This window comes from Pimephales promelas, chromosome 7, assembly GCF_988280905.1.
Source record: "Pimephales promelas chromosome 7, fPimPro1.hap1.1, whole genome shotgun sequence".
Lineage (NCBI taxonomy): Eukaryota > Metazoa > Chordata > Actinopteri > Cypriniformes > Leuciscidae > Pimephales > Pimephales promelas.
Window position 1 is genome coordinate 27,703,643 of NC_142775.1, and position 23,274 is coordinate 27,726,916.

The 23,274-nt window shown below is 36.2% G+C and overlaps 3 protein-coding genes across 6 annotated transcripts; 1 reads left to right on the forward strand and 2 right to left on the reverse strand.

Moving 5' to 3' along the window:
- Nucleotides 1–125: 125 nt before the first annotated feature.
- On the reverse strand, nt 126–5,099 carry LOC120466748 (protein lifeguard 3). The gene is made up of 12 exons (XM_039655338.2): nt 5,012–5,099; nt 4,538–4,786; nt 3,987–4,057; nt 3,798–3,862; nt 3,631–3,684; nt 3,005–3,055; nt 2,883–2,922; nt 2,765–2,802; nt 2,581–2,668; nt 2,111–2,206; nt 762–815; nt 126–609 (listed from the first exon to the last, which is right to left on the reverse strand). The coding sequence occupies exons 2-12, from the start codon at nt 4,776–4,778 to the stop codon at nt 463–465; spliced, it is 945 nt and encodes a 314-aa protein (XP_039511272.1). The 5' UTR covers nt 4,779–4,786; nt 5,012–5,099; the 3' UTR covers nt 126–462.
- Nucleotides 5,100–6,341: 1,242 nt separating this feature from the next.
- On the forward strand, nt 6,342–12,073 carry gmppaa (GDP-mannose pyrophosphorylase Aa). Of its 2 annotated transcripts, XM_039655784.2 has the most exons (13): nt 6,342–6,661; nt 7,459–7,556; nt 7,665–7,768; nt 7,870–8,062; nt 8,274–8,333; nt 8,479–8,609; nt 8,753–8,767; nt 10,231–10,365; nt 10,487–10,584; nt 10,671–10,717; nt 11,203–11,295; nt 11,397–11,565; nt 11,653–12,073. In XM_039655784.2, the coding sequence occupies exons 1-13, from the start codon at nt 6,622–6,624 to the stop codon at nt 11,751–11,753; spliced, it is 1,284 nt and encodes a 427-aa protein (XP_039511718.2). In that variant the 5' UTR covers nt 6,342–6,621; the 3' UTR covers nt 11,754–12,073. The 2 variants fall into 2 exon arrangements, with proteins under 2 accessions (XP_039511718.2, XP_039511719.2); XM_039655785.2 differs by lacking the exon at nt 8,753–8,767.
- A 661-nt stretch (nt 12,074–12,734) lies between these two features.
- Nucleotides 12,735–20,801, reverse strand: LOC120467035 (rac GTPase-activating protein 1). 3 transcript variants are annotated; one of them, XM_039655783.2, is made up of 16 exons: nt 20,519–20,798; nt 18,876–19,078; nt 18,573–18,709; nt 18,410–18,482; nt 18,213–18,269; nt 17,267–17,365; nt 16,161–16,302; nt 15,940–16,085; nt 15,304–15,465; nt 15,115–15,210; nt 14,696–14,894; nt 13,693–13,798; nt 13,480–13,612; nt 13,278–13,401; nt 12,981–13,092; nt 12,735–12,898 (listed from the first exon to the last, which is right to left on the reverse strand). In XM_039655783.2, exons 1-16 carry the CDS (start codon nt 20,598–20,600, stop codon nt 12,844–12,846), a joined length of 1,926 nt encoding a protein of 641 aa, XP_039511717.1. In that variant the 5' UTR covers nt 20,601–20,798; the 3' UTR covers nt 12,735–12,843. The 3 variants fall into 3 exon arrangements, 2 of the variants coding, with proteins under 2 accessions (XP_039511717.1, XP_088989428.1); XM_089133302.1 differs by having other exon boundaries at nt 18,410–18,709; nt 20,519–20,799; XR_016169302.1 differs by lacking the exons at nt 13,480–13,612; nt 13,693–13,798 and having other exon boundaries at nt 13,278–13,397; nt 14,692–14,894; nt 18,410–18,709; nt 20,519–20,801.
- Nucleotides 20,802–23,274: the final 2,473 nt, after the last annotated feature.

Consider the following 23,274-nt stretch of genomic DNA (forward strand, 5'->3'; position numbering starts at 1 on the left):
TTTATTTCCATCTTAGTTTTATTTACTTTCAGTTAGTAATTTTAGTGCTTCAACTTGAACTTATTTCATATATGTTTTTCTACTTTTCCTGCATTTTCAAAAGTCTTCATCATACAACAAAACACTACTGTTTCTCTTCATTTTATTTCCGTTCAGGTTGTAGGCTAAATATTGATAATACAATTGTCAAATCTCAGTGGAGCTGTTTTAGTACACATTCAGGCTCTTCAAAATGCAAATTAACAGGTGAAACGTTACAAAAATAAAGTGCTTATTATAAATAAAGTAACAATCAATTTTGTAAAAGTATGAGCAACCTCTGAAGAGCAACATATTACACAACACAAAATAATAACAGTAGTGTTGAAGGTCATATTTGAGATTTGTGTGATTAAAAAAGTCCAAATAAGCTCAAAGAAAGATCAGTCTCTGAAACAGAAACACTCAAATGCGTGTGTGCGTTTACTCAGAGCTCCCTGTGATGTGCAGGAGGAAGATAAATATCTGGACGATATCAACATAGAGGGAAAGGGCTCCGAAGACATATTCCTCAGGGCTGATGGCGTTCGCACGGTTTCCAATGAGCAACTGAGTGTGGTAGGCCAAAAACTAGAAAAAGGGAAGTCATCAGTTAGTATTCCCTTGTGTAAATGTACTATATTTCAACTTCCACATTACAAATGTCACATGGGTTCTGTTTCGTTTTTAACAACTGGCAAATAACTGAACAAACAGCATCAATTCCTGTTTCATAAACTCACCAAAGTAAAGACTATTGCTCCACAAGCACCATACAGCATGTGCAGCCAGGGCACCTGAGACATGGTAGAGGTATATTATCATAAAACATTACAGGTTATTTATTCATTCGATTGGATATAGGCCTGACAAAGACAAGTTTTGTAAGCAATTTGGCTATGTGTAATGTCTGCAAATGATGTAGATGTTACACTGTTTTGAAAGAATAACTTTAACCCTTAAAGCAGTGGTTCTCAAAATGTTGGATTCCAAAGCCCCCCATTGTAGAAAACAATATTCAAAGGCACCCTAGCCTGAGTTCAAAACTTATTTTAATCTACGGGCACACCGAGTTTCTGTAAATTCAAAGAGTAGCCTATCTAAATAATTGTAATTAAAATTATTAAATTTCAGATCTCCAAATGCATTACTGTAATGTGTTTGTTTTTTTAAAAAAAACTGAGGGTCAAATAAAGACCATTTTCTGTGGTAATTCACAGCATGCCACAAATGTAGACATTGAAAATAACATTATTACGTTAAAATATTCTTTTAAACCAGTGGTTCTCAAGCCATTGTCCAAAACAATTTTCGAAGGCCCCTATTTCTTCCAGCATCCAAGCCGCTTGTTTTAAAAACGTTTTCAATTACCAACAATTAGGAGCTAATGTATTCAATTAACTACAATTAATTTTGCGTTTTAAGAAGTTCTGTCAAGTTACCTTTTTTCATATAGCAATTTTGATCAAAATAACTTAATTCTGCTATAAATTAGTTCTGAAAAAACAAGTGTCATTTTTCAGCTCACATCAGTTCAGCGTTATGCGATTCCTAAAGTTCATCAATTTTGAGTTTTCAGCCATAAGCTGCTCTACAGAAGACAATAGTGTTGTTATTCAGTTTGAGTCAGTTCAATGTTGATTCAAATCAGTTCAATAACAGTGTTGCTGTTACTAAGTCAAATCAGAAGCAGCCCTGTAGAAAACAGTGATGTTATCATCCACCTCAATTCAGTTCAAGTTTTGTTCTCAATCTCATCCTTCATGGTGTTAGTACAGTCAAATCGATAATATTACTGAATATCATGTGTCCCCAACTATGCAAGCCAAAGGCGACTGTGGCAATAAACCCAAACTCCATCAGGTGACACTGACAGAAAAAGAAAAGAAAGAAAAAAATAAAATAAAAAAACCTTAGGAGAAACCAGGCTCAGTCAGGTGACCAGTTCTCCTCTGGACTGGCCAAAACTGTATGTTATAAGAACTTCCCTAAGAAGTTTGTTGAAGCTCCCTGTTTGAGAACCACTGCTTTAAACTGCAATATCATTCACAATGACTGAAAGTGTAAACCTTGCCATAACAGTCTCACTTACATACTGATAGGAGAGTACAATGGATGTGATAATGCCAGTCACCAGGACAACCACACAAAGAGCACAGAGCAGACCCGTACAGGAGGTGAAGTCAACCTGTTAAAACACACACAAAAGAGATTTCACTACAACTTGACAGCATGGCTTGTTTGAAAAACCTCAGTAGTCACAAATTGTAAAAGTTCTAGTAATAGAAATGGAGATAAAAAAAGTAAATTTGAGGAAAAAAAAAATATTGCACAGGTAAACTGTATGAACCACAGTGAAAATTGATCACATTGATCACAGGGCACATGAAAAAAATCCTTAAAAAAACTGGTTTTGTCTCAAGCAAGCATGAGACATTTACCAGTGAGCCATGAATGTTTAAAAAGAAACAGACGATCATTGTAATCAAATACAACGGGGTTATTTTACACAGCCAACAAAGTGGCATTCACTGCCGGCCAGTCGATCAGAGCCAGTCTTACCTTGGTCTGAAAACAGAAGACTGTGACGATTACACACACCATTGCTGTGATCCCCAGGGCCAGAAACACTGCTTTTGTGTCAAAATAACTGTAAATAATGCCAGATGGGAAAAAACAAAAACAAAAATTAGAGCTTATCTGGTGTTTAAAACTAACCATGCAGTGTGTGAAACTCTAATCGAACCTTGAAATTGTTCCTGTCATGTAAGACAATGCAAGGGTCTGTGGAGGACAGAAAACATGTTCCATCAATTATAATGTAGATGTTGAAGAAAGCATAGGTAAATGAAATAATCACTTACAAAAATGAACAGGAGTATTAAATTCCATGGATGACGTCTCCTAAAAATGAGGCATGGTTTCCATGATTAAATAGATATTATGGTACTTATAATGTAAATAATCAAAAAATGACTAAACTCACCTCGGGCCCTCACAGCAAACCAGCATAAGGTAAGTAACAAGATACACAGGGCTGTGAAAAACATTCCACTGTTACTTCAATATAATATTCATTTAAAAGTTTGGGGTCAGTAAGTTTAAAAGAAAAAAAATCAATACTTTAATTCAGAAAGAATATATTCAATTGATCAAAAAGGAAAGGTAAGTATTATAAAGTTAGAAACGACTAAATAAATAAATAAATGTTCTATTTTTAAACCTATTCTGCAAAAAAATCTTGAATAAGAATATATCAGTTTTCACAAAAATATTAAGCAGCACAAGTGTTTTGAACATTAAAAATAATAAGAAATGTGTCTTGAGCGTCAAATCAGCATATTAGTATTAGAATAATTTCTGAAGGATCATGTGACACTGAAGGCTGCAGTAATGATGCTGGAAATTTAGCTCTACTGTCACTGGAATATTAAAATTGAAAACAGATATTTTAAATTGTAATGATATTTGACAATATTACTGTTTTTACTATGTCTCATCAAATAAATGCAGCCGTGGTAAAAAAATAATACTGACCTCAAACTTTTGTGTAAGATATTTGTTTTGTCATTTAATTTTAGACTTGTTAAACAGGACAGTAAAATAACTCACAATGATGCCCAATAAATGGCAGGATTTTGGACCACAAAAAGACGCACAGGTTCACTGTAAGATGAGGAATATATGCAAACACACCCATTCAATTAGTATGCATAATGTTTGAAATTCACACAGCTGTTCATTGAAATTCAGTTGTTGTGTGAATTTGTTTTACTCACACAAACGCAAACACTGCAATGATTGAAGAAGTCATAAACAGCTGGGCGGCTAAAATAAGGTAAACCTGGTAAAAAAAAATAAATAAAAAAATACACACAAATCAGTTTTTCTACATGAAGCCATTGCTTATGGCATTTATAGATTCTTATAAATCTGTAGTTCAAGTTTTGGACAAACAGTTTCAATACCTTTCTAATGAAAGCATGGCGAACACTCATGCTGTCCCATATGCCAGTCGATGAGATTCCCTCTGCATCTCCTACAACAAAACAATGAATACACACACACACACACACACACACACACACACACACACACACACACGCATATCTAATGTCATATCTAACATCATACACAGTGGTCCAAATTTCTTCCACTATTGAGACACACAGGTCACATTTTAAAATGTTCTGTACCACATATATGCCGTATGAGATTTTAATAAATATAGCCTATAAGCCGTTCAGTTTCATTCATAAAGCAGACTGATGCATTTTGAGAGAGAGAGAGAGAGAGAGAGAGAGAGAGAGAGAGAGAGAGAGAGAGAGAGAGAGAGAGAGAGAGAGAGAGAGAGAGAAATGAAGAGAATAAGTGTATGTCAAAACTAAATAGTACACTGCACTATGCAACAGGTTGCTGGAATGAAACTTGAATTTTACAAACACAATACATAAATACAGTGTTGAAGTAATACATTTATGCAATAGGACTCACACGATAAATTTTATTTGATTCTTACTTAGGTTGGAGGAAAATATTGCTGGTGTTATAAAGGATGGCATTGCTGAAGGGGAGTATCCAGGCCCAGGTCCCTGCCACAGCCCTGTCTGGGGGTTTATGCCTGGCTGTCCCGGGCCCGTGTACACTAAATTCTGGGCTGGATATCCATAAGGAGGATATGGGTAGTTTCCATGATGCGTTGGGCCATAAGGCTGCTGTCTTGACTCTTCGTAACTTGGAGGGGGGTCTGACTTTGACATTGTTATCCCTGAAACACAAGACAATAATGATGCCTAGAATAACATCGAAATGTTCAGTGCAGTCCAAGAATTAACGTTATAATAGAGTTAGCAAGCATACATAAATAATACAGTAGCCTATTTTTTTCATTAAATGTTTCCTATTCAAAAGTTATCTGTTCTTAACTGTTTTGGCAGGGTGACATTAGTATAGTCGTAATAAGTGTAAATAAATGTAGTAATATTTGGCTTACCACGTTAGCTGTCACCTCAGCAACGGGACTGCAGAGAGAGAGAGAAGTCGTTCGGCTCTACGCAAATAACGCAGCGGGTGATGTTGTGAAGAGCGCGAGGTGCACAATGGACCGTTCTGATTGGCTGGAACTAAGCAACGCAACTCGGAGGAGTTGTTGCGCCGTCTCCAGTTTCCAGGGCACCTCGGCTCGCTGGACTGTGCTCAGTATCTATTTACCGAATTAGTCTTGTCATCATCTTACCAAAATACCTTATTGTGTGACCACTGTTTAGATTAAAACAACAACAACGACGACAAAAACTGGTTATAACAGTTGTTTGTGTGTTAATGCTTTAATGACAAATAATTATCAGGAGCATTTATGCTGATGTGTATGATGGCGACACGTAGACTTACTTGAAAGTATTTGGATTAAAAACCTGTTTTTTTTTTCGCCTTATCTTAAAGAAGTTCTTTTTTTTTATTTTTTTTTTATTTTCTTTTGATTATCTTCACATCACCACATTGCATTATTAAACCTTTTCGTACAAGTTCAGAAGGACTTGTCTACTGTAATGATCATCAATGTTCTTGTAGTAAAACCTATCTAACAACAGACGGCGCTAAAACTGTTCATTTGGACTCTCGTGTGAATGATTTAGGCTATTTATTAAGCGTTCAATAATAGGCTCCTTAAAAAAAAAAAAAAAAAAAAAATATATCCCATCCAAGTTTGAAAATGACTTACATTGTCAGACTGTCCACCATTCAGAATTTCAGACAGCAATAAAACATAGGAAAACAACAGAAAAATTTGTGTAATCCCTGCATGGCTCTAATATGTGGGCAAAAGTAAAATATAATAGATCTAGATCAGATTGAGATATACATTAGATTAGGAAATAAAATCCAATAGATTAGATTAGATACAATATGTCTTAATGCTTGTTTAAATCATAACATTTTCTTGATTGTAAATTAAAAAAGGAAGAAAAAAACAACAAAACATTTTCAGCATGCCATGGGAAAATTAATATTGTGAAGGGGAATTATTTTTTTATGTACAATAATGTAGATAATAATAATAATAATAATAATAATAATAATAATAATAATAATAATAATAATAATAATAATAATAATAATAATAATAATAATAAACTTATAATATGTAGGCCAAAAAATCACAAATGATATAATTTTTTATTTTTATAAATAATAATATTTAAAAAAATCAATTATGTAATTCAGATGTCTTGTTAATCTGAATATTTGTCCTTAATTATACAGAACAGTTAGGATTAGGATTACTTTTATTTTGAAAGCCTCTTTTATTTTGAATCTCTGGCACTTCAGGAACTGGAACTGTCGCGTTGTGTGATGTCTTTTGGTCATGTTGATTAACTTGGAATTGGATAGATAACATATTTTTCTTGTATTTTTTTATTATTATTTTTTTCCACGTTGATGCAATAATGTAAGGACATAAATGCATCAAAGTGTTTTTCTGAAGGAGCTTGTGTAACGTTAACTTACATCTTGCTCAGCCCTTACTCGAGTCTAAAGTCAACAATATTTTCTATAGCTTTTTGGTTTTGTCATATTTGTATATTTAAGAAGCAAGTAAGCATGCTGAAGGCTGTAATTCTTATCGGAGGTCCTCAAAAAGGTGATGTCTCTCACACTCGAACCATTGAATATTGTGTGAATGGAATAACTTGACAAATATAAAACACATATTCAAAGGACTCATACACAATTCACCTATTATAGAGTGTATGTGTATGTCTAATAGCATAATCAGTGAATAGGTATATGTTTTATTGTGTCTAGTGTTTATGTCTATAATACATAGATGAATGACTCGTTCTATAATTGGAGGTGAAGTTACATTTCATAACAAAAAAGTACTACAACAAAATGCTTTCTCATCAGTGGAATGGTAGTTGCCAAGTTTTATCATTAAACATCATTTTGAAATGACAAAAGGAAAGGATGTTATTGTTTATTCATCAACTTTGTTGAAGATAAACTGTATGGCTCTAATTACGTGCTGCTCTTCAATGTTACACGTATTTCCTCTTTTATCGATTATAAGTGATTGTTATGAAGAATTTTGAGAGTCATATTTTGATACAGCAGATACTGTCACTAGAGATGTTATGCAAAACTCCTAACATGTGTGAATATAAAATATACACTGAAAGAATGAAAGCAGAATTATTGTTGTTTAAACACACACACAGTCACACACACATGCGCACAAACTCTTTGTGTGATATTATGTTTTCCCTTAATGCATAAAATATGATTTTTGCAAAGAGAATTGTTAAAAAAAATAAAACTGTTATCATTGGACATGAAATGTAACCTAAAATAAATAAGTAATACACATAGAATGTATGATTTTGTGAATTATGTTTATTTTAAAGTATTTGTTTTAGTATTTTCCTGCTGTTCATACAGGGACCCGGTTTCGCCCTCTGTCGTTTGAGGTTCCCAAACCTCTTTTTCCAGTGGCTGGAGTGCCAATGCTGCAGCATCACATTGAGGCCTGTTCTAAGGTGTATATGCTCAGTTCATATAGCAATAAATAGATGGTTTATTGAGTCCTGTAATGCACTTGTTTAATATTTCATACATTGTTTGACCTTTTTTCTTTCTTTCTAAAGCTTCCGAATATGAAGGAGATCCTACTCATTGGCTTTTATCAGCCCAATGAAGAACTTAACAGATTTTTGTCATGTGCCCAACAAGATTACAAAATATCAATAAGGTAAGTTACTTACCGTAATTATATTATGTTTGTATTGTTGGAAAATTAGAAAAGTTCCTTTAATCAAGTCTTTGATTTATATTGTCCTAAATCTTCCTCAGATACCTTCAGGAATATGCTGCTCTGGGCACTGGAGGAGGAATTTACCATTTCAGGGATCAGATCCTGTCTGGCGGTCCAGAGGCATTTTTTGTCATGAATGCTGACGTGTGTTCAGAGTTTCCTCTGCCAGAGATGCTTGACTTCCAGAAGGAGCACGGAGACGCTTACAGTTTCATAATCCTCGGCACCACTGTAAGTAGTTCTTGTGTCTTGTATTTTTGTATCAAACTATTTACGTTTTATAATGCAGACTTTTCCTGGGCACAAGCCACAATCAAACCGGATTCTCACTTGAGTATTAGGTTGTTTTTAACTTAAGGTTTGGGAATCGATCCATGATAGTTTGTTATGATTTAGTGGTTCTTGAAAATCAAATGAATAACCTTAAATCGGATTGTTTTAGGCCAACAGAAAACAGTCCCTGAACTACGGCTGCATGGTTGAGAATGAAAAATCTGATGAGGTAATTGAGTTTTCAGTGTGGGAGTATACATTTGATATGTTGGGGATTTCAAACATTTTACTACAGTTAAGATTCAAATGATAATGAATAAAACATGTTTACATGATAACAAATAAGATCATAATTGTCTCATCATATTCCCCAGGTCTTGCATTATGTAGAGAAGCCCAGCACATTTGTGAGTGACATAATCAACTGTGGAATATACCTGTTCACTCCAGAGATATTCCAGCACATCGGAGAAGTTTTCCAGAAGAACCAACAGGACATGCTGTTGTGAGTGGGATGAATCCTGTAGGGTTCTCGAGTGAAAGTGCATGTTTACTTAATCCATTTCTTTTCCTTGGTTCTCTTCATTTGTCTTTCCCCCTCCAACTCCCCCCTGTCTTCCATCATTCTGTTTCCTGTTCCATCATCAGATATTCATATGAGGGGTAAGTTTGAACTGTAGACTGATTAGGAGCAAGTGTGATGTAGGTTTTGTAGTGAGCACACAGTATTATTTGTGAACTAGATTCATGTTAGCATGTTGTGGTGTGATGATAACGACACACACGTTTTTTATTCCATCATGAATAGGCTGTTTTTCAGGTTTGATCTCTGAAATCCACTTAGAACTGAATCCAGCAGAACCGCTGCCTGATACAAAGTTTGTTTTAATATTCTTTCATCCAAATTTAAATTGCCTCGGATTAAACTACATTTTTATTTTTCTGTTCACTTAACCAACTTCCGGTGGATGGGAATAATAATATTAACCAATAAAATTATAGCCTATCAATATCCAGTCAAACCCTAATGGTTAAAATTAATTCCTAACCTACATTATTTGTTTTATCAGCAGCCATGGTTCTGGAACAATTTGTTTTAGTGTAAAGATATAGAGTAGACAATTTCAGCAATGTCAATTGCAAGCTAGCTTTGAAAGCATTAGATCCCACCCTCCCTTCAGAGCACTCATTCCAAAGCCTCTCATCCTTAAAAACTCATAAACACACAACCAGAGGTAAGTAAGCAAAGCGTCATGAGAGTCACATGATGTTGGCTGTAGGACAGTCAGGTAGGACATCCTATTATTGCATCCAAATGCAATGATCGGATGAATATTTTTTGGAATATGTAAAAAAAAAAAAGAAAAAAAATATATATATATATATTTATTTAGACCACTTCTATTATTGATTGCCCTCAGAATGTGAAGAGCGTTTTAACCAGTATAACAAAAAGTGTTTATGAAAAATATTGCCTACAATAGCTTTAAAGCATTGTAAGTTATGAACCATGAGGTTATGCAAACTTTGATTTAAAGCAATACAATAATTGAAAATCAGACAAAAACATAAAGGTACAAGACTGTGTACTTAATAGCTTTATTCCAAATGACATACAATTAAAAACAAAAATTTTCACTATATAGAAACAACTTATTTTAAGTTTATTGCAAAACATATACAGTAGGGGTGTAAAAATATTTTGTGTCACAGTATATCACAATACAAAAATCCAACAATATGCATTGTGCATGGTGGCAATCTGTATATTGTGAATATTTCACCCAAAATAAATAAAAAAATGACTGTGTAAGAAAAAAAAAAGTGATTTATACTTCTGGAACCAGACTGTTGCACTCTACTACTTTCCTCATAAATGTGACATGTTTTCATGTTGGTTTTAACACCCTGCATGTGCACTATTTACCTTTAATTTTCATTAATTAATTCATTTATTTATTAATTTGTACCTGTTTAAATGATCCTTCTTAATTATGACTGTCCATCATAGTGTCATTTTATGTCATCCTCTGTCCTGGTGGATATTAAAAAAACAGTTTCCTGACATCACCAGAGGTTGAAATGAAGTATTTTATTTACTACTATACATTGTGTGCTGTTCTCAGAGAAGAGCAGTCCAACGGCTGGCATCGGGCAGAGGTGATCCGTCTGGAGCAGGACATCTTCACTGCACTGGCAGGACAGGGCAAGCTATATGTGTACAAAACAGACCGCTTCTGGAGCCAGATCAAATCTGCAGGGTTAGTTCTTGACATATGCTGTATCATTAGACTTATGCACTGATTATCTTCTCTGTAACCACGTTTGATAATGTTTGTATTATTATAGTTAATGCTATGCCATTGCCCTCCCCTCTGTCAGATCTGCAATCTATGCAAGCCGGTTGTATCTTAACCAGTATCACAAGACCCATCCAGAGAGGTTAGCTACCAATACAGATAGAGGGCCGAAGACCAGAGGTAAATGCTTCGTGGAAACATGAAATTTTTATGTTAGTAAAAGCTCTTCATGCGGTCCTTCTAATGTATTTTTTATTTTATTTTAGGGAATGTTTATATACATCCAACTGCCAACATTGATCCAACTGCTGTAGTAAGTGTTCTCTTATGAGAGTACTCTTGTGTTGTGTAAGCTAGCTCGAGAATACTGAAGTAAAAAATTATCCTTATAATTTTTATTCATTTAAAACGCATTTGCAGCAGCGAGCAGACCTAGGCAAGTCAGCTCACACACCTATTGACTGCTCTGCGGCAACTGCTGCAATCTGTCGAGGGACTGCTCGTGACGTTAAGCACCACTTATATTTTAGAAGGCATGACAGACACGGGCCCTGGTTTCTGCATCTCTGCTTTATAATAGCATGCACTAAGGAATCACACACAGTTAGACCCAGGTCATTATTACTAAACCATATAGGGTCTATTTTTGGAGACGACGGGGGAAACTAGTTCGTCTTTATTCTTGCAATTTTACTTAGTGATGTTAGTGGAACAGAGATTGTTGTGTGCAAAATATTTTTGGACAGTTGACTAAATAACCTGTAATTTATATAATATTGGTGTTTCTTTTCCCTTCAGTTAGGTCCGAACGTGTCCATAGGAACAGGAGTAACCATCGGCGCAGGAGTTCGTGTGAGGGAGTCCATCATCCTCCATGGTGCTACTTTACAGGTGAGTTCATGCCACTTTCTCTCCGTGTTGCTTTGTCTGGCAATCGAAACCAATGACTCATAGAAACACAATATACAGTATAATGAATGTGTCTTCTGTAGGATCACAGCTGTGTGTTGAACAGTATTGTTGGCTGGGGCAGCACTATTGGCAAATGGGCCAGAGTAGAAGGGACCCCTAGTGATCCGAATCCTAATGACCCGTATGCCAAAATTGACAGCGAGACACTTTTCAGAGATGGAAAATTAACACCCTCCATTACAATTCTAGGTAATTTTATAGGACACCATCATGAATAGATAATGTTTTTTTGCAAGTGATTTATCTAAACACATACTTCTCCCTCTGCCTCATCAGGCTGCAATGTAAATATCCCATCTGAGGTCATCATCCTCAACTCCATCGTCCTGCCACATAAAGACCTCAACAGAAGCTTCAAAAACCAGATCATTCTGTAGTTTAAATTTATGGCATTTGCGTACAAATCTACACAAAACAGATCTTTGAAATGAATCCTTAATAATGGATGAATCATCTGAAGATTCAGTAGTGTTCATGTAAAAATGTCTGGTGCTGTATTTGTGCACATGGATTTACTATCAGTGTCATTGCTACATTGCTGTCAATATGTTTCTGAAAAGACTTGTATTTTATTTGCAGCTTGTTGGCTCCCTTGTGTCAGTGAAATGCAAAAGAAAGGTGCAAAAAGGCAGTTTATTTGTGCACTCTGTTACCATTTTGTTCTGGTATTTAACGTGTCATGTAAAAAAAATAAAAATATGGTAAGAGTAGACAAATGGTAAAATCTTGTAATTGGATACAAGTCGTGTTAGTAATTGTTTTGAATAATTTATGTTTTTGTGACTGCTCTCTGTATGAAAGCACGAGCACAGTGCAAGAGTTAGACATCTGCAATAAATTACATTTTGATTAAGTCGCATAAGGTAACACATTAATTTACTGCTACCCTAGTAGAAAATCACAATGTCTGTATTTATGGTTAAAGAGCTACAAGACCATCAATTATTTTTTCTTAACCTTGAAAAGCCAAGACAAATTATTCAATTACAGAGATCACATTAATAATAGAAATACAATGCCCAAAACATTTTTAAAAGCTCCCAGAACTTTTATATTCATTCTTACTGGCTGACCTCTGAGGGCACTAATGAAGACATTGATATCCATATGGGACTTATACAAAATACACAAGACATGAATTCATATAGTTTATTTCAAATCAACATGTCACCGTGTGTTTATACCACCTTTAGATATTTTCAAGGACATTATTTTTATACATGATTATTACAAAAACATTTAAACCCTTTACAAAAACAATACATAGAGTGTACTCTCATGTTTCAAGATTCTTTCTTTCTGGACAGACTTAAATTAATAAGAAAAGTTATTTTTCCAAGATAGTATATAAAGTGATTAAAAAAAAAAAAAAAGTTTAATTTCATGTGGTAGGAAAAAACAGTTCAAGCCACCGAAGCAAAGTGTCCCAGTCCGACTCTCCGGCACACATTTATACACACACATAAATCATTTGGGGGATGTGAAGAATTTCCTTTTTCCTGGTTCATTTTTTGGTTTGCTTCTAGAAAAGAGAGAATGGAAAGCATGCAATACTACGCTCAAGACCAATAAAAATTAGAGTTGCATGAGGATTAGTAGCTTACGGGTTATTGAAAGTGCCGCCAAAGTGCTTGATCCGACCCTTGATTGAGCCACCGGATGTTGTTTTAGAATAATTACTCATCTCAGGAGAGGTCAGAGGTTTGAATATCTTATCTGAAAGACACATTCAGGAACAAAGTAAATGATTAAAGTTAAAATGTACAAACGGCATCCTAAAAAATAGAATCAGATGAGATCACGAGAACAACTTTAATGGTATGAAACTTGCAATAAGTAATCAGTTTAACTTTAACCAACTGACTTTTAACTCAACACATGGTAGATATTAATGCATATACCTCTGCTAGTGCTTGGACCGACATTGGTGATGTTGGAATCAACCACAGGAGGGACAAGTGGATCCTTCTCAGCTAGCAGGCCTTCCCAGAAATCTGAAGGAAAAGACAGTAACCGAGCCACTACCTGTTGCCAAGAAGTTAGAAAAGGTTTATTTCTTGAAAAATACGCAAATGATCACATCGTGATTTTCTAGCAACTCACTTTGGGTTGTGTGTTTGTGTCTCTCATAATGGTCATGGGAGAAGGTTCTAGCATCCCGTGACCAATGATAGTGGGGCCAAACACTCTGGACAAGTTATTCTGATCCATCTGACACAACGGACTATGCATTACCCTGAGAAGCAACATGAATGCAGTTGCAAAACAAGTATACGAAGGCATAGTTTCAGAAATATCTAAATTAGAGCATTTTACCTCTGCAAGTGCAGTATTAGGAAGGCCAGGGTGTCTCTGTTTGGCTTCGGCAGCTCTTTGATAATCTTTATTAATGTTTCTACACTCTTGTCTTCATCAGCCATCTCTGTGAGTGAAAAAAATGACTGTTTTGTCGAGCCAGCCACAGTATCGGATTGAATTAGGCTCCATTACAAGAGCAATGCATCTGATATTATAGATGAATTAAATCACTTTATCAACTTTTCTGACTTTAAGGATATCAGTTTTCACTAAGCAGGAACAAACACCTGTAGCAGCGATGCATTATGAAGGACTTTCTCTCATTTACATGCTACAACCATTCCTAGCCAAGGAAATTAGACAATGTGACTCTCCCCATGAAATCCAATCCAATTTATAATTTAAAAGGGAGGTACTTTACCCTGGAGTCATCCTGAATCTATGAGGGCTAGGGGGAAAAAAACTCTATAATAATAGCAGAAGCACCCTGGCTGCTCCTAAATCTGCCACTTACCCTTCATTCAGCAGCGGCGACTGAAATTAAAACGCTGAAAATGACAAACGCTGGTTTGGGAGATAACGTTCAACATTGATTGTTTCGGAGTCATCAGGGACTTGTTAACTATATCACAAGTAATGGGAAATAACCATCCGCCCTAAATGAATGAGGGTAGCATACGTTCTCATGCCTCAGGCATACACAAGCGCCAGACGCTTGTTATAGAATCCACCCTCTGCAAAATGGCAACCATTTTGGATAATATAATCAGACTGCTAAAAGAATACAAAATTTTCAAAGTCATATTGAGACTATTAATGTCAGGACAAGATGGGTCTCCTCGCAGTATTACTGTTTTTTACTGCATGTTCGTAATCAAATAAATGCAGCCTTGATGAGCCGAGACTTTTCAAAAAAAAAAAATCAAAACAAATCTTACCGATCCCAAACTTTTGAACAGTAGTGCATATTTAAATTGAAAATTAAATCCTTCTTGAAAATATCATTATTAAGAAAACCTACCAGAAGCTTCCATAAATGTTTTGTGAAGCTTAAATGTTATTAGAGGCTCCTTGAGTTTCCTCAGGAAGTCTTTGAGGAGTCCACAGACAGCATGAACCTCTTCTACTTTGTGGAGCATCATCAGGCCTTTGCCAGACATGTATTTCTCCCTCAGTTCCTTCACCAGTCGCTCTCCTCCCGGCACTCTGTAAATACCCCTCTACATACCACAGTCAGACAGAAAATATCAGTGAGATAGAGATAAATTTCATACATCAACTGTATACACTGTAACTGGATGTTGTAATGTACTGCAACATGATTTGAAAAGATTTGTTTCTTAAATCCAAATTAGATTCAATCATACAGTGCTATGATTCAAGCCCTGTAATTATACTTTCAGCTTGAGAAACGATCCCTGTGTTGGTGGAATTAAACACCTCTTCAAGTCCTCTTCTCTCAATTTCATGAACACACTGAACAATCAAAGAGGGAATCTGTGGATGTGTGGTAGGGGCAAAGCTCTCTAATGTTGCCTATAAAGGAGGGGGAAAAAGAAAATTTGAACATGTCATCTTTACATATGGATATGCATGTATTTACACTACTACAGTATGGAAGGTGAATACCTCATTGGGCTGAGCTGAACCATGAGCAATAGGGCTGCACTTCTCCAGACATAGTTGTTTACACTCAGGATGGCTCACCACTCGACAGTCTCTGCATTTTACGGCCATCTTCCCAAAGCGAATTCTCTTCCCACATGGTATGCATGTCTCTGGACGAATCACCTAGAAAATATAAAATGCTGACTAAGCGGTCAGTCGCAACATGCACAGTGCCATCAAACCCTGTTCACACCTGCCATTTCTTCTTTCATTACTTTTTTTATTATATTTATTATTATATTATATTATTATAGTCCCCTGTTCCTTACAATTTAAGGCTGTATTACTCAGACAGTTTAATAATAATAATTAAAAACAAAAACAACACAATAAGATGTGCAGTACAGCATGTTAAGGTCAGACTGGTGTAATCATAGGCCTTGTTATTTTTGTTTTACTTCAGCCATTTAATTTTAAACAATAGTGAACTAGAAAGAGGACATTTGGCAGACTTTCCTTATTGTACTTATATATATATATATATATATATATATATATATATATATATATATAAATACTTTGATAAATGACTCAAGAAACAGATGTAAAAACCAGGAGTAAAAGCCTTGCAACATGTACTACTGAATGTCCTCTTACTGTTTTTTGCTGGAATACATGCAGGGAAGTCTTATCCACGGTGGGCGTGAAGTGCTGAGGGACGGCCGGCTCAGGGGCGATCACCTCCATTTCAACAAGCGTTTCAGCCTCTGTGACTTCACTAGGTGCCCACACAGACGTTTGTTCTACATGAACGACTCTGGTTAGTTTGGGAAGGTTAGAATGCGTCAATGAAAGTGGCGCCTCCGAGGCTTATTTACCGTCAACAGACGGGAAATCTTCATTTCTGATCGCCCTGGATGGATGTTCTGGAGTCTCCTGGGTTATGTCTATTACCATGTGAATCTGACCTCCAGTCTCTGGGGTAGAGACAGATGCCTTCACAACCGTCGTCTCGATTTCCTTAGCACATACACAGACAAAAACACAATAAATCCATTTGAAGCCAATCATTCTTTCTGCTGGAATGCAAGACCCTTAGAGTAGCATAACAATTGGTTATCAAGCTTGTGTCCACGTTCCTGGCAACAAGGACAAATGTAGTTTCTCAGAGTGCCAAATTGCTTTGCTTCTCTCTTAGTGATCAGTGCCAGCTGAGTGGGAGTGATATGAATCCCATGGAGGGAGACAGACAGGACATGGTCCACTGCTGTTCTCACCCGTGCAGTGTAGTGGTGGGTGTGGCCAATATGATGGCAAGCAGTCGGATGAGGACTGATGAACGAACGAGCTTATGAGAAACGACACCAGACTAACCTATAGGCAGCAGCCATATCACCCTGTAGCCCAAAATTAGTTGCCCACTGAAGCCAAGTAGGGCTGAGCCTGGTTAGTACCTGGATGGGAGACATCCTGGGAAAACCTGATTGCTGGAAGAGGTGTTAGTGAGGCCAGCAGGGGGTGCTCACCCTGTGGTCTGTGTGGGTCCTAAAGCCCCAGTAAAGTGATGATGACACCATATTGTCAAAAAGCACTGTCCTTCGGATGAGACATTAAACCGAGGTTCTAAATGCGACCAACATTTGATGTGTTTGGGGAATTTGGCTAACATTTAACCTTTTAAATACATTCATTTTGATGAACGAGATTCAAAGATCCGAGTCAGTAAAGTGAGTCGAACTTCCAACTAATAATTAAATGGCAATTTAGGATTACTGAAGAATTTAACTTTCAGGATGACTCAAAGTGCCTTATCTCAAAAGTTACAAACGATGCGTAGCGGCATCAAATACTCAACATGCAGATCATTTCTGCTTAAAGTTTAAATTTTCGTGGATTGTTTTATACTGAAGCACTCTGAATTTACTTGTTCAGAATAAATGAGATGGAGAAAAAGAAATATTAGCTTTAATAAACTTTTACCAACCTTCTCCAGTGGTCTTGTCCCCAGTAGATCTCCTGAACGCCCGCTGACTCTTCCCCGTTTTGAAATCGGAGGACCGACACTTGGGCCCATTGATGAACGCTAAAAACAAGCAGTGATAAAGTGAGACACATTACGACTAGCACAAAAACTTCCCCAAAGTATGCACTTAAACACTATGTACTAAATCATGTATTCATGTAAGGATATCTTGTCGTTCAACATTGGAGTCTGATAGACAGACTGATTTTAGACAGATTTTTTGTTTTTTTGGCTAATTAAGTTTGGATCATTCAGGAATTAAAGTGTACGTTTTCTTTTACATTTTCAGTGTGTACACACTATTCAAACTATTTATACTACAAAAACGGCATAGAATAGTGCAGTAGTACGTACATATGTATGTACATTATACATACAGTACTATATATATTAACACACATAATGAGATCACTTTTATAACTTGAGAAAACTGATTCAAAGGTTTAAGGAGAGGTAATAAGGATGCATTAAATTGAACAAAAGTGACAGTAAATTCTTACATTGTTACACAATATAACTATTTAAAATAAATGCATTTTGAATGTTCTGTTCAAAGAATCCTGAAAAATATGCATCCCGGTTTCCACAAAAATATATAACAAATGATACTATGAAATGTTTCTTGAGCAGCAAATCAGCATATTACACTGATTTCTGACTGTTCATGTCACACTGAACACTGGAGTAATGATGCTGAAAATTTTGCTTTGCCATCACATGAATAAATGACATACACACACACACACACACACACACACACACACACACACACACACACACACACACACACACACACACACACACACACACACACACACACACACACACACACACACACACACACACACACGCACATATATATATATAAAGCAGCAAGTATCAAGTACTGTAAACTAGAAGCACTTACTCTTCTCTCACGAGCTCTTGACTTGAGAGGCTTAACAAAAGCTGTGCTGTCCAAGTCCTAGAAATAATACCAGTGTAATATTTTTTTAGAAACAATTGCTTTGAGCTTTTCAGTGATTTTTATGCATATTCACTTTGCTTGTGTCTGACAATAATCCTACATCATGAATACAAATGATACTAAATGTGATACTTCACCAAATCATCATCCGTTCTGTCATAACTAATGTCAGAATGCGACAGGAAGGAGGACTCATCAATCACTGATAACCTGATATGAAGACACATGATGGAAAACAGCATTTCAAAAGGGAGGGAAAAAGCGAGAACTAAATGAAGAGCATGCTGATTGTTGAGGTACCGCCGTCCTCTGTGTTGTGGGACACTGGCTCCTTTATGACTGAAGCTGGTCAGCATTGACCTCTGCTCATCATTGAGACAGGCACTTGACTTGCTGTCATGCACCAGTACGTCACATATCAACTGCATCTGCCGCTCCTGTCAAATTAATTAAAAAGGTAAGACACCATAATTATCATTAATATACTCTGGTGGAGGGTAGATATTGTTGACCATCTTTGACCACTTTGGTCATGTAATGCTGCACTGACCAACATGACAAAGAACATAACATAACATAACACTAAATAATTTCTCAACTAACCAGGCACTGGTAGTCTGCCTCAGCTTTGTAGCGCTTCTTGATCTCCACGTCTAACTGGTTTCGAGCATGTTTGAGTTTGACCTCAAGAGCAGCTCGAGCAACATCAGACTTCACTAGAAGCTCCTTCTGTTTTTTCAGCTCCAGCTCTGCATGCAGCCATTTCTTCCGGGCAGCTTCAAAGTTCTTCACCACCTCAATAAATTCTTGAAGATAAGAGACAACTGGTGAGTATTCAATATGGCGATATATATATATATATATATATATATATATATATATATATATATATATTCCGATCAAACAAGGACTATCTAAGCAAAACATGCATATTCTAAAAGCAATTGTTTCTTATAATTCTAACATAAAGATATGAAGTTGTTACAAAACAATTAACGACAAAAATGTGGGTAATTTGTGCTTTTAAAAAATAACTACTTTCCCTGTTGCTTCTAAAACCCAAAATGTTAAATAAGATGTATTGCTGGCTTTCAAAAGCACAGTAAAAACAATACACCTTACATTTTTTTCTGATGTATAAATTATGCCTCACTGTAATTGACTTCCTTCATTTTGACCTCCATGTGAAAATTACAGTAATTTCAAAATGATTATTTTTTTACCTCCAAATGATTTTAATATAGCCCTGCTGCAATGGACTGGCCATCCATTCATGGCGTTTCCCTACGACCCGAGACGCTGGAATAGGCTCCAGCATACCAGAGACATATAACAAACGGTTTGGAAAATGGATTGACGGGTGGTTTTAATATGTTCCTCTGACACAATGAATACCCAGCAGACATATTATTGAAGTTCAAAGCACTGTTTTATTATAGACTGGGCATGCAATTTTCAGAGTTGTGATTGCTATCCGAGATCAAATGGGAGATTAATTTAGCCTCAGAAAAAGTACTTTGTAGAAAAATACAATTTCTGATGGATAAAGGCTGCAGAAAATTCAGCTTTACAATCACAGGAAAAACAGAAAAAAAAAAAAACAGTCTTTTTAAAATGTAATTTTCACAGTATTACTGCATTTTTAATAAATGCAGCAGTGGTGAGCTGAGTATTCGTAAAAAACAAAAACAAATAAATAAATTAAAAAAAATGAAAATAAAAACTCTGAATTTAACTTTTGAATGTTAGAAACAGGTTTTGGGGTTTGGGGTTTTAAAAACAATGGAAAAAATCACTAGAGGACGACAGATCATCATCATCCATCAAACTCCCAATTCATGGAAAGAAAGATGGTACACCAATTTTCAATCCACTGTCAGGGATCTGAAGAGGCTTTTGGAACCAGGATTTATTTGTTTTTTGAACACCTTGCTCAAAATAGCATTCAAACCAGACTAAAAGCTAATCGCAGCATGCAAAAAACAAGTACAATATACTGTAAAAACTGCTATCTGCACAAACACACATGCTGCTGGTGGCCCACGTAAATAAACCACAAAGAAAAACCAATTATGATAGCATTAGAAATAGATAAACAATTAGGCAATCGAGCAAACTGATGCTTTTCGAATGACAGACGTATTGGACCTAGGGGACAGGTAAATAGGTTTTAATTTGAGTGCAAGGCCAAATATAATAAAATATTACAATTTGAAGAAAACTAAATAGCGCCAATAATATCTTACCGAGCTCAGAGAAAGTAGCTTCTTCTATAGCAAGCCTTTGCAAACACAGAGTGAGGACTTCTCTTACAAACTGATCCCCCATGGTCGAGTCAGCTGATGATTCCGCATCGAACTCAAACAAAGTCGCTTTAAATGCGTCACGTGATTGTAATGTCACAGTCACGGGTCACATGGATGTAGTTGCTCATGCTGCAAACTGGACTCACAAAACTGGAATAATGAGTCATGACTGGACTTGACTGGACTTCTTTTCTGAAACTCTGCGCATGGGCTATCGTTCCGGAAGTCCATCCATCAGCAAAAAAGTTCTTCATCAGTTTCATCCAAGCAACCTGGCTCTGAGACAAGAGCTTTTAATTTACTAAAGGTCCTAAAGTGGTTTGAAACGTTAATTACAGACGCCATGTGATTGCATCTGATATTTACACTGAAACGATTTCTTGCAGTGCATACATGTGTATTTTTATTATTATTTTTTTAATCTTTTTAATACAGGGTCATTTTCACCTGTTACCCACTTTAAAAATAGTCTGGTATTATTTGAGTAATTGGCAGTTTGGACGATTGTGTTTAATTGTTTTTTTTTTGTTTTTCTTCATATATATATATATATATATATATATATATATAAGAAATACACTCACCGGCCACTTTATTAGGTACACCTGTCCAACTGCTCGTTAACACTTAATTTCTAAGCAGCCAATCACATGGCGGCAACTCAGTGCATTTAGGCATGTAGACATGGTCAAGACAATCTCCTGCAGTTCAAACCGAGCATCAGTATGGGAAAGAAAGGTGATTTGAGTGACTTTGAACGTGGCATGATTGTTGGTGCCAGAAGGGCTGGTCTGAGTATTTCAGAAACTGCTAATCTACTGGGATTTTCACGCACAACCATCTCTAGGGTTTACAGAGAATGGTCCTAAAAAGAAAAAACATCCAGTGAGCGGCAGTTCTGTGGGCGGAAATGCCTTGTTGATGCCAGAGGTCAGAGGAGAATGGCCAGACTGGTTCGAGCTGATAGAAGGGCAACAGTGACTCAAATAACCACCTGTTACAACCAAGGTGGGCAGAAGAGCATCTCTGAACGCACAGTACGTCGAACTTTGAGGCAGATGGGCTACAGCAGCAGAAGACCACACCGGGTGTCACTCCTTTCAGCTAAGAACAGGAAACTGAGGCTACAATTTGCACAAGCTGAGGCTAACTGGGAAACTGAGGCTACAATTTGCACTGTGTGATGCCATCATGTCAATATGGACCAAACTCCCTGAGGAATGCTTCCAGCACCTTGTTGAATCTATGCCACGAAGAATTGAGGCAGTTCTGAAGGCAAAAGGGGGTCCAACCCGTTACTAGCATGGAGTACCTAATAAAGTGGCCGGTGAGTGTATATATATATATATATATATATATATATATATATATATATGAAGAAAAAAAAACACCTTGAAAAAACATATATATACATATATAGGCTATATATAACGTCAGTTGTACTAACTTTTAGTAATTTTAATGTTACTGTCTGAAATAAACAGCAAAAATCTACAATATCAGACCCAGATTATTAGCAATTACATTGTTTAGCTTTAGAGCATAAGAAAAAAAAATAGATTTTTAATTATTTATTTATTTTTAAATAAGATGTATTATTCTCATATTTTATGCAGTGTCATCTGTATTGGACACCAGGGGACAATACCATGAAGCCGATTTAGGTACCTAGCCAGGTATGTTTCAGTTTAGTTTGGGCCAACACTGGGTTTTAGGCACCATGAAAGAAGAAAAAAAAAAAGAAATAAAACAACAATGAGAAGTTTTTGTCATGGTAAAACCTCCAAACATTTGATATCATTGAATAGCCCTGAATGTGACTTAAAACTGTGGCGTATGATGTCAGAGAAATTCATTATGTGAAACATAATGTCCACTAGTACAGAGGACAAAAGTCTATTTCTGGGTACCAGGAGGATATAATACAATCAATATAAATCATCTTTAACCTAATGCATGTTTAAATTTAATGTTTGGATATGAATTTGAATGGAAACCTCTTTTATCGTGTCCTAACCCAAGCCCCTTATCCACTGTAGCCTGTAGAGGGCAGTCAAGGCATTTTGTGCTCGGCATCCACTGTTGTTGTACCTTCATGGGGCTGTGTGAGCTTGCTAGTGATTAGGGATGTGTTTGAGCAAAGCTTTGTTGTGTTTGCTTGACTCAACGCTGTTCACAAGAAAATGAGCTTCTCTGTGATATCATGCTCTGAGTCTCCGCTGCAAATGCTCCATTACACAAATAATGGCTTCTGCTGCTACTGGAGTCACTTTAATTTAGCACCCAAAAATCTTATTACAGTCATTTTTAACATGCCTGCTTTGAGCATAGGAGATCAAGAGCGGCGGTGTTTGGAGAGACCAAATTCAATTTTGTTGCAAATAAAAGACTTGCAACACCAGGTCTTTCTCATTGTTGATACTTTAACTGGCTTGCAAGGCCTTGGTCACTTTGTGGAATATTGCATTTGAATTTTAGTGCTTTCATGGGTTTCATATGTCGTCTCTTGCATAGCAATAAATCAGTGATGTTTTTCAGCCATGATGGCAAACATTTAGGCTTAGCAGGCTGGACTAGATTGATCTGCTTCCTATTCTTCTCATTTAATATTTAATTCAGCTAATTTGTAAGACTAGAAATATTGATAAAGATATAAATATGATAAACGTGGTTCTTTTAATCGTACTTGAATGAAT